The sequence below is a fragment of the Esox lucius genome, chromosome 4 (genome assembly GCF_011004845.1).
Source record: "Esox lucius isolate fEsoLuc1 chromosome 4, fEsoLuc1.pri, whole genome shotgun sequence".
NCBI classification, from domain to species: domain Eukaryota; kingdom Metazoa; phylum Chordata; class Actinopteri; order Esociformes; family Esocidae; genus Esox; species Esox lucius.
In genome coordinates this window covers 7945255-7963559 of record NC_047572.1, presented here as the reverse complement: position 1 = coordinate 7963559, position 18305 = coordinate 7945255, and the positions used below count along the sequence as shown (strand labels likewise).

The 18305-nt window shown below is 38.8% G+C and overlaps 1 protein-coding gene across 1 annotated transcript in view; it reads right to left on the bottom strand.

The window, feature by feature from the left end:
• The window catches only part of tnmd (tenomodulin), a 93915-nt gene that overhangs the window by 38662 nt on the left and 36948 nt on the right, over positions 1-18305 (bottom strand). Inside the window, exons 3-4 of the mRNA XM_010896024.4 lie at positions 4500-4640; positions 1131-1238 (exon numbers count right to left, since the gene is read on the bottom strand). Coding sequence (XP_010894326.1) covers positions 1131-1238; positions 4500-4640 — 249 coding nt within the window. The remainder of the gene's footprint in view (positions 1-1130; positions 1239-4499; positions 4641-18305) is intronic.

Sequence of the window (18305 nt, the reverse complement as noted above, 5' to 3'; positions counted from 1 at the left end):
CCTGGCTGTAGCCAAAGCAAAGACTCCTATCAGACTGATTCCACAGCTGTGAAATAAGACTCAACAAAGAAGTCTAATTAGGTTTTACAACCCGAAAATGGTAGGGACATACAGTATGGTGCAAGCTGTGCAATTAGTATCTGTTAACATGGATAAGACATTTCTAAGATGAGGGAGAAGGTTGTGGAGTCGGGTTGTTTGTCCAAATAGCTTAAGTCGGAAAGGGATATCTGGGACCTGGCATAATAAAAAAAAAAAATGTATATCTTTTTTTAAACAATGGAACACAGAACAGCGTTTCGATAATTCCTAGCTCTGTTGGAGCCATGTGTAAAATGTAAATGAGAGTGAAGGTTTTTAGGCCTTAAGAGGCACAAAATATTGCTTGAGGAATAAAACCCCCCGATATGAAAAAAAAATGTGTAGAGGGAATTGCACTGTGGCACAGACATATTGGATGTTTTGATAGAATTTCGCCCATCATTCTCGCCAAACTTCATATACAGCTACTAGGCCAGCAGAAGTAAAATGAATTGCTCAGAGTTTGGAGGAAAAAAATTGACAGTTGCAACATCTAAAAAAGCACCCTTTATGTTACTTATGTGCTTATACTTCTCTTCCCCTCTCGCACATTCCCCTTTAGGTTATTTGGGTCAAGCCTTTGGAGAGGTACGATTAAAAATGTATGTTAGTTCAAGATTGACAGCAAACACCATTTGATGTGAACCACAAAGGAGGTTGATGGGTTTGTGGGCAGCTTTCAGACAGTTTCATGTGCACTGGAGTCCTAAGTTTAAACTTCAGCGGAGAAGGGGCGGAGAAGATATAACGATATGATCTATCCTTGTGGGAAAAACAAAACGTTATTCCCATTCCCATCTTTGACCTGAAACTAGCCCAGAGCTTGACCCCACAAACCTGACCATAATACTTAACTAACAACCCTTAATTGTAGCTTCTACTAACCTTAACTTTACCCCATAGCTGGAAATAGCCTTTCCTTGTGGGTACTGGTGTAAGGTCCCCACAAAGGAAACTTTTCCACGTTTTACTATCAATGTGGGGATGTTCGGTCCCCATTAGCTTACTAAAATGTGAACACACACAGGCAGGTAACAGTCAAATTGTACCAGTGTATCTGTGTTGGCGGTCACCAACTCTGTCACTTTGGGAAGCTCCTTGGTCTGGCTCTTGATGTAGCACATCTGATGTTTGGCAAACCGGATCCCTGTGATTCCCTTTGAAGAAAAAAAAAGAAAAGGAATAATCAAAAAAAATTCTGATATGTATCATTCATTATTTCTTCTGTGATGTGGAACTGCTAAGCGCAGAGGCGATAACGTTTCTCAAATCGTTTCTTCAGGTTCTTGAAAAAGAATCTAAGCTCTTAACAACTAAGAGAAGTTAAGTCCTAATGAGGGTGCAGAGGTGCGTTTTGATCTGCTTAATCTTCTTTTTTTCCTACCTTCTTGTCGAGTAGATTAAAGTACATTCAACGACAGCTCACTCCTTCCACACAAACTGTGCTTTGAGAACAGACTTTGATTAAAAACCGAAGGGTTCTTCTGTGCTAAAGAGGACTTCGTAGAAGGGCTATTTTAAGCAGTGAGCAACAGGGGGTGTTGGAGGGCAAACCAGCAGATACGTTCCAAAAAGCACCCTAGTTTCTAAATAGTACACTACCTTTGACATTTAGGGTTTTGGTCAAACATAGTGAACTATATAGGGAATAGGGTGCTATTTGTCCATGCTGAATTAACCAGTCATAGGTGCTTTCCACTCTCTTTATCTGTGCAGCCAAGTGAAGACCCAACCTCTCCGGAGCCATTGATGATGGAATCCAGGGCCTTTTCAATTTGACAATGACAGTAGAAAGCCTATTTCAACAATGCAGACATATCTGTTAATTCTCTTTCTGTGTGCCATTCTCTGTTAAACTAAGTAGTTCCGCTGGAATAAGCCTGAAAGCCCATGAAAAGCATATCAGATAGTAACACGTGCCTTCTGTAAGGGGCCTGTAGTCACGAATGTATGAGAACAAGAGTGCTGAATCTTCACTGGCCACGCTCGCTTTAACATTGTATCACGATAAGTGGTAGCATGAAAATGTACTTGATTCAATCACAATGAAATTACATCTACATGGCGTCGTGGCTCTGATGTCTTTACTGATATCTTCTTTAGATCCACGTTAATTCAGAAAAAGTATTGACGCCTCGCACACCGCACACATCGAAACGATACAAAGTGACGCCTGTCATAATTCCTTTAAGTACAATTTCATCTGCTGGTGGAAACAATGGGTCGACAATAGTCGCAGACACAAAATAAATGCTTAAGCCTTCTTCGTGATGAACCACTGTTTAATTTTCTGCAATGTTGACCGTGTCACTGCGAAGAGAAAAAAAAGGGCCTATCTTGCGATGAGATGATTACTGGGGTTGTTCGACCAGAAAATAAAGACAAGACACATCAATACAGGGATAAGTAATGGGAAAAGGATGCAGGTTTACAAAACAATGTCAAAAACACCATCTCGCTTTTTGCCCCTTGATTAAACTAGCTGCACGTTCACGGACGGCTTTGAGCTTTCCATATAAACAATGATATGATTGGAGGGCGCAAGACATCGATGTTATATAGAAAGGTTTTGGGGGCCCCTGTGCCAATCATTGACACTCATGATCTGTATTCCCATCAGTTCCCACATCTTGCGACGTCTGGGTGCCACTTGAGTTGGCGTGTTAGGGACACAAACATAGATGCTCATTGCACTCATTCTAGCTTTTATTAAAGGAATTATCAGGGTTATTAATCACAAACTCTCCCATAAACCCATGGAAACAAGGGGCTTTAACCCAAGCCATTAAATATTAATTCTGACTGAATGCAATTCTGTGTGTGATTTTATTTTAGGTTGTGTTCATTAGGACCAGCGTTGGAAACCACTTTGCAACGAATATCTAAATTAACAGTTCGTACTGGACAAGGTGATTATATCCCAAGTCAGTACATTTACTTATGATTACTGTAACCCCGGATTCATGTCGCTGAATGAAAACAATGTCTGCTTTGGATTTTGGAGTGTCAGAGAAAGAATACATTGTTTAATTATTATTAGTATATAAAGGACTATCTTGATATGACTGGAGGAATGTTGCTCATACATTAGACAATGTCAAGATCAAGGTTCTGGGAAATTGAGGTTGAGCCCTTAAAAAGGATTAATATGTTTAGGTCTACACGTTAGGTCTACTACTCCAATCAAGTGTATGTACATAGTCCCAAACAGAATATTACCCAAAACAGCATAACTTTCAAAATAATTAAATATTATCAAATTAATATTGAGAATGAAAACTAAAATACTTAAACAATTTTATTTTACAGCTACATGGAAATACCTGGTTGTGGCAGGTTGTTACATTGCATTACCATAAGGATTCAAATATAATGGAATATGTTGAATATGCTTAAATGCCAGTCCTGTTTTTCTTTAGTAGAATTCTTATCAGTTCTTGTGACCATAATACTTCTAATATAACACACTGTGGAATATCGTTGAATGCCAGTACTGTGTTTCTCTGCTGGTGTCCTTATCTCCACTTTTTGTTCTCTAGGTTCTTCCTGCAGAATGTTCCCAGTATTATCCTGAAAGAATAGAAAGGGGATTTTGCCCCTCGTCCTGAAGCAGCATTATCTGCCTATTCCAAGTCCTCATACACAGCCCTTGGGTTTGGCAGAGATTGTTTTTAAGTTGGCTTTAGAGTGCGTAATTACATCCTTTCTTAATAAAAATCAATTCCAAACTCAGCTCCCTAAGCTTACACTTAGTGTATAATAAGGTTTGTGTTTTTCCTACAGTATCTTATTTTCTTTAGTAATCACAGTGAGGCTGGAATTATTCAGCTCTCTCACTTGCCTTGTCAGTCTCCTGTGGCAGTGTCTAGAATCAAACAAATCTCCTTGATGGATTCGCTTCACTAACAGAAGTGTATAATTCCGACTGGATGGGATAGAGAAATAACTAGCAACAGGTGTGTGTGTGTCAACAGTATGAGTGTGAGAGAGATTTGAGCTCTTATTATATATTCAGTTTTAAATATAATATTCAGACAAGGTTGTGAGTGTGTGTGTTTGTGTGTTGACGTCTCTGTGTGTGCATATGATATGAATGTGGGTAGGGGATTGTGACTGACAGGAAATTGAGCACCTTCGATAATCAGTGTTATTTATGACACATATCAGCCTTTTCAGAGCGCTCGAGGGAGAAAGCGAGAGAAACAGAGGCACAGACTGAGAGATCGAAGTACAGGCTATTGTCAAAGAAGATGATATGATTTCAGGAGATAAACACTACTACCCAATCTAAAAGTTGATAGGCTTCGAACCGTAACCACAATTATTTGGCACAAAAGCCATAATAAAGAAAAAGGCTGTATTGTTAAGTGGGTATAACGGATGCCCCGACCTGTTTGAATTTCTCTGTCAACACTTACGTGTCTGAAGTCGTGGACCTCGAGCACCTCATCACTACCGTTCCCCATCCTGAACATCTCAAGGCGGCGAATGGGATCAATCTCCATGATGCTGTCGGTCTCTGTGCCATCCACCACAGCCATGTAATGTTGATCGTAGACCTGGAGACATAGGACCAATCAGAAACATGCTCAGCCTTATTAACAAGACGTGCTAAATTAACTAAAAGTGGCAGCAAAATGTCTGCAAGGGTCACCTCTTTGTTTCAAATAGGGACACTGAATCACCAGTTGCTCACATCTTAGGCCTGCCCTTTATGTAGGTTTCATACACACTGGCAAGTGGGTTATAAGTCAAAGAGAAATGTTGTAGTACAATGCTTAGGCCTGTTCTTCAAATCACATTATTTTAATATCATGTTTATCAAAGTTACATATCTAAACTAGCACACATTATTTTCCCAGTGCAACCATCCTAAAACCCATTAGGGATGGTGCCTCTGGCATGATGACATAAAGAATGAATAAACATGATGAGAGACAACAGTGAGCCACTCTTGATACGCTTCTATTGACAAACTGTGAGTTCAATTAAAGACAGTATTTGCGTTTTTCAAAGAGTACTCGTAAGTTGCAGATGGGTAGCTCTGTCGAAGAAATGCCACTTTGAATATGTGCTACGGATAGTTGTTTCTTTTTCGTGTTTGTCCCTTAAACCACTGGTTGTTTATCACATCGCCTTGTTTATGTACTGTTCTTTAGGCTTGCATGGGCGGCTGTTAAAATCCCCTGTCTACAAAAATGATTCATGCCCACGAGCTGACTACGCTATTAATATTTATGTGGAGTGTGGTGTTATGATGAGAAATATATTGCTGAGTTCATCTTCATCTGTCGCTGTGGCAAATCAAAGTGCCCCATACCGTACCAGGGAAAGTGTTGATTAATGGATACAGGCAAGCGGCCAATGTAATCCATTAAGATTAATATTCCCAATCAACATCTGAGAGTCCGCTGATTGTTAAAGGAATCTAACACAGACATATCCAAAACCTTGAAAAAAATATATATTTATTGTATAGTGATTACAAAGCACATGAAGCTGATCTACTGGCTATGGTCTAGTATTGTAACTCTAGCAACATTAGTTACAGCTCTACAACATAGTAATAGCATTTAGAGAGTGGTTAGACATTTGATCCCACTCTACTTAATATGGTGTTTGCCCAGTTAAACTCATTATACATTAGACAGCGGCACGCATGGAGTAGTGAAGCTCCACCTTCTATTTATTTTCAATTGGAAAGAAGACTGTAAAAAGCAGATTACTTTGAGGGCCGTTGGCGAGCGAGAGGGCAGGATGAGTGTTTGGGCAACCTGAACTTTATGCAAATGTGAAGCGATGTCGTGGACGCAAGTAACCAATCAGAGTTGATCATGGATTCCCACACTGACTGGATTGGCTGAGAATTACTGTTAATATGTAGCACTGCCGCTTGTGTAGTGCATTTTGCACATTTGGCTACTTGCACACAATCTTTATGACATTTAAATACCCAGCACCACTTCTACCCATAAAGCCCTACAAAGGAGAGCAATAATGATTAAATGGAATATAATTCTTACCAGAAGATCACTGCAAGTATGAGCCTGGAATGTAAATAGCTGTTAACATGGGTCACAATGGCCTTGGCACGGAAAGTAAGCCGAACTTTAAAATCCAAATATGGACCAAATGAAGATGGACCTGATATTCAAGTGTCAGTTGAGCAGTTATGTGAAATTTAGAGCCATCAAACATGCAGTCTGGGAGCCGTTACGGCATATTAAAGTTCCATTCAAGCCTTTTCTTTTATTACCAGAAATGGGGAATGGAAGAGCTGATTCCTAGAACTTATTGATTTATATGAAAACTGTGCATCACATCACAGGCAGTGATCACTTGGGATTCAACTCCAGTGGTGAGATTCTCTTCACCCCATCATCCCATCACGGTTTGATTGTACTTCAACATTTTAAATATGTGCATAATGCTGTTCAATTCTTTTTAACATGATAACCCCATCCCCAGGCTATTGTCCATAAGTTAAAATCTGGCACAACAACTATTCCACATTAGCCTTGGTGGGACTGAACATATGACTGTATAACTGTGTCCATACTAACTATTTGTTTTCTTTAGGTTTTGGAGAATCAAAGTACTGTGGCACTGTTTAGAGAATCAAATTACTGAGGCTCAGTTCCAAATCAAGCAGTGTTTTGTTCGATAATGTGAATTAACACTTGTCCATTACTTCCATACTAGCAATACGAGCCACTTCACATTACAACACTACAAATGCAATGTACCTTAAATTAACTAACTAGCTACTATATTAATATAATTTCATCAAATGTGTGTTTTTTCTTTCTGTCAAGGATATTTCGACTCTGATGTGATGTGATTGGTGTGAAGGGAGAGCTAAACAGGCATTGTTAACCTTAGCTAAAAGCTGATTGAATAATTCCATTAATTTCCATGAAAACATACAATAATCTATACATATATATTATCTGGATGCAAAAAGAAACATGGCATCAGTTAATTAAATAGTGTCATGTCATACACCTTTTAGCCTGACAGCATGAAATAAATCACCTACACATATTGAGGAACATGTGGACATGCATTTGGATCATCCCTTCTCCCATATAGATTCAGACACTTGAAATTATTGGTCCAATTAATATGAGTATAAATGAACAAGAGACATCTGTAGTTAATGTTTTTAAGTTAATCTTTCAAATATGTTTTGCTCCAAAATATTTTTTTACTCCCAAAATACAGTATTCCCCATTCAAACTCACGCCAGTCTGTCTACCAGTTTGCACTGACTTGTCGTCTCCCACCAACTTCAGAGACTTGCAGCACTACACCCCCACCCTAAGCAACCCTGGACTAGCTAATACTGTTTAACCAATATATAATACTAAATTCAATCTTGTTAACGTTTGACGCAGGAAAGTCGGATGGCGTCATCTAGCTAGTAGACTGAAATGCACACACTGTATGTTGTATGAAGTCAAGACATACTAGCATGTTGGCAAAATGAAGAGAAGAAAGACACTGGTTTTTCACTGGAGTCCAACAAGTGTTTCCAGTTGCACATCACCCCCACCTAGGCTTTTAGCCTACCACACAATGCATTACAAAACGTCTCTAAGCATTTTACAAAAGACTCAAAATGTTGTTGTTTTTCTATAGATGTTTTACATAAATACACTTGAATGATGCTGTTTATAACATTTACAAAAATATAACACTTATCCTCTGAAGATTATGTGCAGAGAGATCTTCCGTAATGAGATTCTGATATAATGGTGTTGGTTTGGAATGTTTAGTGCTTTATAACATGCTTGGACACATTTTTAAATGTTGCATTATGCAATTTATGCTTTTTAACTCATGGCACGTTATGTATGACTCAGGAAAGTGTATCCTAGAATGGTCCCAGCACCTGTGCAGATTTATCACTGCAGCATGGGTTTGAATCCCGCCACATAATGTTTCAGCAAAACAACTCTTCTATTCTTTCCCCACTGTCTCTATCTAATAAATCATTAAATGCCTGAAATGTATATTCTAATGCTGGTTGACCACCCATTATCATCAATCATGATTAGTTGTGTTGGTGTTTTTAAGTTGCAGATTGACTTTTGAATACTGTCTTTAATACTGTTGAAGTTGTTGTTCAGATCCATGTTATTTAAAAATACTCAAAGAACCTAATACTGGAATACATGTACTATATGTATCTAAACTCAGTTCTGGAAGGCACAATCAGTCCACTTTAAATGTTTTAAGAGTCCACTTTTTTTCAGTCCACTATAACAGTTTTTTTCAAAACTCTTTACCTTTCTATACAGCATCCTTGCCACCATTGAGTTCTTTCAAGAAAAAACGAGTGGCCTTCGACTGTTAGCTTTATTTCCTCCTCTGCCTTTCTTTGACCAAACAACTGTACTCTTCCAGAAGTATGTGCAAACATATAAACATTGACATGTTCACAAAGGACCATGCAAGAAAGTAATGATAATATACGTTTATTAGCTTTCTATGCGTAGGCTGGGAAGTGCAAAGGCTCAAGGAGGGTTTTCAGTTCAAGGTGTAACTAATATACAGAAGGTACTATGAGGGGCCGTATAAGACATTATTCATTCTGATACTCTCACATACATACATTCTCCTTTCACATACATATATTTTCACTCTGACATACATACATTCTCCTTTCACATACATATATTTTCACTCTGACATACATACATTCTCCTTTCACATACATATATTTTCACTCTCACATACATACATTCTCCTTTCACATATATTTTCACTCTCATATACATACATTCTTCTTTCACATACATATATTTTCACTCTCACATACATACATTCTCCTTTCACATACATATATTTTCACTCTCACACATACATACATTCTCCTTTCACATACATATATTTTCACTCTGACATACATACATTCTCCTTTCACATACATATATTTTCACTCTCACATACATACATTCTCCTTTAACATACATATATTTTCACTCTCACACATACATACATTCTCCTTTCACATGCATATATTTTCACTCTCACACATACATACATTCTTCTTTCACATACATACATTTTCACCCTCACATATGTACATTCTCCTTTCACATACATATATTTTCACTCTAACATACAATACTTGCTTCTTCCCTGCTAAACTACTCCTGGTTGGAGTAGAGGTTAGCTTACCTAACTGTGGAACAAAAGATTGCTGGTTCAAATCAGCACCTTATGATATATATTTTGACATGCTTTTTAAAAATGCAATAAATACATTTTTACAAATACATTTACGCGGCCAATTTCAAACATTTTGTACATATATTTACCAAATGTATTCAGGAATATATTTTCCAAATGTGTTCAGAAGTATATTTTCCAAATGTATTCAAAAATATATTTAAAATAAATGTATTTTCTGTATGGGACAGAACTAAGTCAGTACTACAGGCCGAGCAGCTCACGCTACACAAGACCAAACTGTAGGATTACGGCAGTCTTTGCGATATCAAACGCAGCAGCACTTTGGTAATTGGGTCTCTCGTCCAAGGAAAAGGTAAGAATAAATAAGCTCTATTTTTGTGGTGCTGATTTGTATAACTGATTGGATTGTATATTGGTAAGTGATCACGCTTTTTTCCCCACCTGTCTAGCCTTAACCTGCCGCAATTGTGTGCCTTCACTGCACTGACATATTGTAAGGCTTCAATCATGCTATTTGTCACGCTAAGTTTATGTCCTGGCTTCCTCAGATGTAAATATATCAATTACGTTACTCTAATGAAGAGAAGGAACAACAGCCATTGAAGTTAGTTTAAGGTTGGATATTCGAAATACATTCGTTAATCTTTAGCGACAACTTCTTATAGTTTCAGCGGCAGAAGCAGCAGGAGTCCTCTGGAGGACGGTTAGCCGATTGTATGTTGAATATCCAACCTAAAACTAACTTCAACCCGGTCCGCGCAATGGCTGTTGTTCCTTCTCTTCATTAGAGTAACGTAATTGATATATTTAAATCGGAGGAATTGCATATTCCAATATGTCAGTGCAGTGAAGCAAGTATTGGTATTACCAAGTTTACCTTAGTACGTTAGTCTATATTTGTGACTAAGATTATATGTATTTTGGTAATGCACATCTATAAAATGTGTTTCGAACTTAAATGTGATATAATCAATACGTCGGTAATTACATTTCATCTTTTTACTTTCACAGGACCTGAAAAAAGCATTTTAATACGGGCTTCAAAATACATTTTGTAATCTATTTTCTATAATTGCAAAAATAAATTTTTTTTCCATATGGGGTGAGTTGCCCCCTGATCTGAAAAGTTGTCTCATTTCACTTTCTGCCGTGCTGTGAACAACGTTAGGTGCAGATGAGCATGTCCTTTGGTGCTCAATGGAAGAAATAGTATCAGAGCATGTTAAAATAGTTCTTAAAACTCCAATGGCTCGCTGCAAAGCGTTCATCTCATCCCCGTCCATGCTGATCGCGACCTGAACAAGACTCTGCTCGAGTTTCTCAGCCAATCACAGGGTGAGGTTGACAGCCAATCACATCGCGAGAAATGTTCTGCCATCCGTTTCAACTATACTCCTTCCGTTTCCACTATACTTTGTCTCTCACACACATACATTCTTCTCTCACATACATATATTTTCTTTACACATGCATACATTTTCTGCTTATATACATATATTATTTAAAATTGTGACTGCATGTGCATGAGATCAAAAATGTAGGAATATGTATGTTAAATTTAGAAATATGAGAGAAAAATATATTTGTGTGTGAGTTAAAATATAGAAATATAAGAGTAAAATGTATGAATATATTCTTATGAGAGAAAAAACTGTATGTATGTTAGAGTGAAAATATATGTATGTGAAAGGAGAATGTACATATGTGAGAGTGAAAATATATGTATGTGAAAGGAGAATGTATGTATGTGAGAGTGAAAATATATGTATGTGAAAGGAGAATGTATGTATGTGAGAGTGAAAATATATGTATGTGAAAGGAGAATGTATGTATGTGAGAGTGAAAATATATGTATGTGAAAGGAGAATGTATGTATGTGAGAGTGAAAATATATGTATGTGAAAGGAGAATGTATGTATGTGAGAGTGAAAATATATGTATGTGAAAGGAGAATGTATGTATGTGAGAGTATCAGAATGAATGATGTCTTATACGGCCCCTCATAAGGTACTGTATTTAACTGATTGTCATCCATATTAATGGTTCATGGTCCTGTATAGTCCGTCCTGAGAAATAATTGAGACATTTCACATTGATTTGTACTTGGTTGCATTCAGGGACGGTTCTTGGCATAATTGACATAAGCAGCCTCTTAGGAACCCCAACCCCTAGGCTTTATCTTTTTGCTCCCAAAAGGATAAAGCTGTTGGGGTAATTCTGAGTTGTTTATTCAGATAGGTCAGATGATGAAGTAATATGGAGGTACATTTGTGTCTTTTTGTTGAGCAAAACCTTGTATTTTTTATCCAAAATAATTGTTCTAAAAACAAAAACTAGGCTTCAAAGTAAAAAAACATTTTTGCAATCAAATATTTAGTAATAGAGTGCAAAGAAATATTTAGAGAACACAAAATATATTTAAAAACAAAACTCGCTATCAACCACCCTTCATTTTGACTAGACTGCCCCCTTTGCTTGCAGAGTTTCTTTTTTGCTTTTTTTGTTGTCGATTAAAACACTAGTTGTTCGTTTGGTTAGCCATTTTTATGCCAGTTTGGCTACAACCAATACTGTTCAGCCTTTCTTTCCGACACAAAAGTCATAGCGGACACCTATGAAGTGTCTGATGAATCTCAAATAACATACTACATGCGTATTGCAGGTAGCCTACGTAATTAATGGGTGATGAGGTACGTACTGTTTAGTATGGTAACCTAGTATGCCAGTACTGGGATGGATTGGAACATATTACCTCGTCATGAAATTGCGTCTCAAAATATCATTTTGTCACGCATTAATTAACATCATGCCATGTTTGATTATTTAGCTAGAAACCATTAAGCATTAAACATTTCTTATGAAGTTTACTTCCACCATAAATAGCACCTATGAACTGTATGGCTTTTGCCACCGGCCATTTTAATAGCTTACAAGCCAGTAATACTAGTTGTTTACTACTTTGAATAGTCATAAAATTTAGCCCATTCTAGTGAGACTGAAGACGAACATCACACTGCCAAAGCCATTTCATGTCATGGCACAACAGCGTTAGTTTTTCCGTAAATTACATGAATACAATAGCTATCAATATAGGTGATTATAACTGACTTTTTCATAAAGTGAAAAGATGAGAGAAAAGATGAGAGAATCGTGGAAACTCCTCCTCTATTACTGGCACAAGGTTGTTTTCTATATTAGGCTACTCCAAAAAATATGCATGGATCCATACTTCCAAATTCCTGCAGAAATACTAGACCATGTGGGAACTTTTGGCATACTATTTCCAGTGTAATATAGTTTGGGACATACTAATCTTCTCGCATATTAATCTGGAATACTAAATAGGAGCCTGAGTGATGATGGCATCTCGGGTAAGCAGCACTGGGCTCCAAATTGTACATAACTAGTTAGCTCCTATGTTTCAGTGTTGGTACATAGCATTCTAATATATTACATACAAACATACCGTAAATTGATAAATCATGCAATTATTATTCTCAAACTAACCAAAATAATTTAGCTACGAACACCTGTTCTCGACATTTCAGCTGAATTAATAAAACATTTATTAAAAAAAAACTCAGAAACATGTAATATTTGTTTCATAATCGATATATAATCATATTTCATGACAGTAACGGTTCAGTGTTTCCGTTAGCTAATAATACATAGGCCTACTATAAAACTTACTTGCACTCAAGTGAGTGTTGGCATATATACAGTGAGGGAAAAAAATATTTGATCCCCTGATGATTTTATATGTTTGCCCACTGACAAAAAAATTATCAGTCTATAATTTTAATAGTAGGTTTATTTGACCAGTGAGAGACAGAATAACAACAACAAAAACAGAAAAACGCATGTCATTTAAAAAAAAAAAGATGTGCATTTTAATGAGTGAAATAAGTATTTGATCCCCTCTCAATCAAAAAGATTTCTGGATCCCAGGTGTCTTTTATACAGGTAACAAGCTGAGATTAGGAGCACACTCTTAAAGGGAGTGCTCCTAATCTCAGCTTGTTATCTGTATAAAATACCCTTGTCCACAGAAGCAATCCATCAATCAGATTCCAAACTCTCCACCATGGCAAAGTGCAGTCAAAGGATGTCAGGGACAAGATTGTAGACCTACACAAGGCTGGAATGGGCTACAAGACCATCACCAAGCAGCTTGGTGAGAAGGTGATAACAGTTGGTGTGATTATTCGCAAAAGAAACACTAAAGAACTGTCAATCTCCCTCAGTCTGGGGCTCCATGCAAGATCTCACCTCGTGGAGTTGCAATGATCATGGGAACCGTGAGGAATCAACCCAGAACTACACGAGAGGATCTTGTCAATGATCTCAAGGCAGTTGGGACCATAGTCACCAAGAAAACAATTGGTAAAACACTACGCTGTGAAGGACTGAAATCCTGCAGCGCCTGCAAGGTCCCCCTGATCAAGAAAGCACATGTACAGGCCCATCTGAAGTTTGCCAATGAACATCTGAATGATTCAGAGGAGACCTGGGTGAAAGTGTTGTGGTCAGATGAGACGAAAATCAAGCTCTTTGGCATCAACTCAACGCGCTGTGTTTGGAGGAGGAGGAATGCTGCCTATAACTGCAAGAACACCATCCCCACCATCAAACATGGAGGTGGAAACTTTATGCTTTGCGGGTGTTTTTCTGCTAAGGGGACAGGACAACTTCACCGCATCAAAGGGACGATGGACAGGGCCATGTACCGTCAAATCATGGGTGAGAACCTCCTTCCCTCAGCAAGGACTTTGAAAATGGGTCGTGGATGAGTTTTCCAGCATGACAATAACCCAAAACACACTACCAAGGCAACAAAGGAGTGGCTCAAGAAGAATGGCCTAGCCAGTCTCCAGACCTTAATCCCATAGAAAATCTGTGGAGGGAGCTGAAGGTTTGAGTTGCCAAACGTCAGCCATGAAACCTTAATGACTTGGAGAAGATCTGCAAAGAGGAGTGGGACACAATCCCTCATGAGATGTGTGCAAACCTGGTGGCCAACTACAAGAAATGTCTGACCTCTGTGATTGCAAACAAGGGTTTTGCCACCAAGTACTAAGTCATGTTTTGCAGAGGGGTCGAATACTTTTTTCACTCATTAAAATGCAATCGAATATAAAAATTTTAACGTTATGCATTTTTCTGGATTATTTTGTTGTTATTCTGTCTCGCACTGGTCAAATAAACCTACCATTAAAATTATAGACTGATAATTTCTTTGTCTTTGGGCAAACGTGGGCATATATATATATAAAGTGAATATGAATTTGTTTTCTTTGCATTATTTGAGGTCTGAAAACAATTTCCTTTCCAAAAAAGTCAAAAAGGAAGGTTTTGAGTGAGGAACAGATGGGTTAAAATGAAGAGACCACTGCAGATTGAACGCTTCTGTTCCTCACTCAAACCTTTTTAACTTTTTTGGAAAGGAAAGAAAAAGGTGCAGTAGTCTCTTAAATAATTACAAGACCACTGCAAAATTATCAGTTTCTCTGGTTTTACTATTCATAGTGTTTGAGTAAAATTAACAGTTTTGTAGAAAATAACAACTGGTCAAAATAACAAAAATAAATTGCATTGTTTTCAGACCTCAAATAATGCAAAGAAAACAAATTCATATTCATTTTTCTACAACAAAATACTAATGTTTTAACTTAGGAAGAGTTCAGAAATCAATATTTGGTGGAATAACTGATTTTTAATCACAGCTTTCATGCGTCTTGGCATGCTCTCCACCATTCTGTCACATTGCAGTTGGGTGACATTATGCCAGTCCTGGCACAAAAATTCAAGTTGCTCGGCTTTGTTTGACGGCTTGTGACCATCCAACTTCCTCTTGATCAAATTCCAGAGGTTTTCAATGGGGTTCAGGTCTGGAGATTGGGCTGGCCATGACAGGGTCTAGATCTGGTGGTCCTCCATCCACACCTTGATTGACCTGGCTGTGTGGCATGTCATTGTCCTGCTGGAAAAAATTTTTTCTCAGAGTTGGGGAACATTATCAAAGCAGAAGGAAGCAGTTTTACTTCCAGGATAACCTTGTACTTGGCTTGATTCATGCATCCTTCACAAAGATAAATCTGCCCGATTGCAGCCTTGCTGAAGCATCATCACCGATCCTCCACCAAATTTCACAGTGGGTCAGAGACACTGTGGCTTGTAGGCCTCTCCAGGTCTCCGTCTAACCGTCTAAAGCTGAACATTTTACTCATCAGAGAAGTTGACCTTACTCCATTCCTCTACAGTCCAATCCTTATGGTCTTTTGCAAACTTCAGCCTGGCTCGTCTTTGCTTCTCGTTGATGAAGGGCTTTTTTCTAGCTTTGCACGACTTCAGCCTTGCCCCTAGGACACTGTTTCTATCTGTCATTGCCGTGCACTTCACCCCAGCTGCTGTTTGCCTTTCTTTTTGTAGGTCACTTGATGTCATTCTATGGTTGTTGAGTGACATTCGAATGAATTGACAGTCATCTTGGGCAGTGTACAGTCATTTTCACCCCCTGCCAGTCTGTAGCTTTGTTGTCCCCAATGTCTGTTGCTTTTCAACTCTTTTGTCATGCTGAATAGTAATTTTTTTTATTTAAATTACCTTTGAGGTACTACTTGCACTGTTTTTGCCATCCAGCTGGTCCTATTGCAAGAGGATAGTGATGACCACAGCAATATTTTTTTTAAATTAGATTTGGTTCAGGTAATCACCTAATCAGTATCTCATTGAGTAAAATGAGATGTGGCTGTGTTGGAAATTAACAGACACTGGAACGAAATGGCTGCCATACATGTAGAGATGCTGATTTCAAAAGCAAAAAAAGCACCTCAAGCAAATGGGTCAGTCTAGCCAAAATGGAGAGTGGTTGATAGTCAAATTTAATTGGAGTTTGTTTTAAAATACATTTTTGGTTTTCAAAATATGTTTTTATTATTCCCCTTAAGAATGTCCCAAGTGTCCCCATTCACCCCTACGCCTGTCATTGTCAGTCGATAGAGAAAAACCCAAGGTTCCACAGCAGGAAATGAGCTCTCAACAGAAACAGAGCTATGTCAGTGGCACGGAAGCATTTCCAGACAATGCCTTGTTTCTTTTTCCACAGCAAAGCCTTTTCTCAATGGCAGCCCTCAACAATCAGGTACCCGGAGGATTTCAAATATTGAGCCACGGAAGGGGGCCGACGAATGAGAGACGGCATGAACATCCAATCCCACATTTTGTCTGAAAGGGGCTACGTCTAGCTGTGGCACCAGAGAATATTAGCAAAGGTCACAGTGATGCTGTTCACAGGTATGTACATAAAGAACAGGGTTGTATGTGTGGGTGGGGACGACAACGACGACGACCCACTGACAATGCCGTGCCCTCTAGTTCTCCGAGAAGGTTGTGACCAAGAGGCTTCTCTACAACTTCTGTACTATGCCTCGGGGCCTGATGGGACCCCCAGGTACGCCGGTGGTGGATACAGGTGGGTAGCAGCTTGGACAGCCATACCGGTCAATTAGATTCACATGCCAGGGAGTGATAGAGATCCTGCGGTAGGTGTTGATTGACATCAGTCTACTATCTTTGATGATGTCCAACACACCCGTTGGTTTCCCCAAGAGGTTTAGTGGGCGGAATGACTGAGGATATTGAATTACATAAGTACCACTACTACTGTTACAGAAGACGGCCTCCTGGGTAGAGAGATCAGTCAGAAACCTTCAAGGCTGTGCGTAAAGTCAAAACAGCTGCATACAGAGACCGGGAGAGAGAGCGGGAGAGAGACAGGAGTCAAGCGTTCAGCCTGGGTTGGTTGCCAGCGAGTTATCAGAACGGAAACCTTTCTCCCTCTTTCATAAGCTGTTTTTCCACAGAAGACCCACCATTGGCTCCTTGTCCTCCAGCTAACTGCAGAATTGTTATTAGGCAGAGCTCGAGACTTGTCTGACATGGCCAATCGCATGTGACCAGGAAAATGTCTCCTCAGGGTAGCCCTTGTTTCTCTGCAATGTTGTTTTATTACAGTTTAGCCCGGACATCTCTGTTAGAGACACTGAAAACAACCACTGCTGCAACCTCTACACTGAAAACGGACACCTGTGCCCCTTTCACTGCCACCACCACCATCCCTACCTTGATTTTCCTCCACTTCTTAAAGTATTATTATGAAAATCAAAGAGACCCTAAATTTAATCTACAGCTGCGCTCCTATCCCCTGGAGAATTTCTGCATGTTTGAACACAAGGTGGATAGACAAACGAGAGAATTAGGGAGAAGAAAAAGAGGGCAGATTCTTAGAGTGACTAGACTTTAAACAGAGGCAGTAGAGAGGAAGAGAGGAAGGCGAACCTATGGACATATTGCTGAAAAATGAAGAACCCTGAGGGAAATAACTTACATCTATTATAAATCCAGAAAAGACAGGAGTGCAGATGGCTTTCACATGTGTTGAATTCATGTCAAAGTCCACTGAATCAGCTTTTGCAGGTGGATAGAACCCTGGCAGTCACATGTTAAAAGTATCCCTGCAGATCATCCATTTCAAATCAACTCTCTGAAGCACACTCATTTTAGTGTGGCCGATGCTTTCTCACTTTTACACTGAGGAAATTTAACAAGCAATTTTATTCGGAACATCTTACAGTAGCAATAAAGGTTAACTGTCTCGAGTTTTCAACTCGTCAGATCAGGATTCAATTTGGCAACTTTTCTGTTACTGGTCGTCTGACGGTTTTGTGTTTGTGGGGGGTGGAGGGGGGGTGAGAACAATAGAGTGGTGAAGATTGTATCTAACCGCTTGCCAAACATACATTATATGTATACACACTGCATATTTTACATTGATATTCTGTATTCCCATTTGATTCCACTTGAACTCCTTAGAGAGCTCTCATGTTAGAGCAGACCTACAGCACATATGGTACTAGTCTTTCAATGAGAGTTTAAAACATCCCCACACAGTACTAATACCTCTCTGTGATGCTATTGTGAATACAGGGGAGAGAAAAGCAGATGGGGGAGGTTATAGGTGTCAG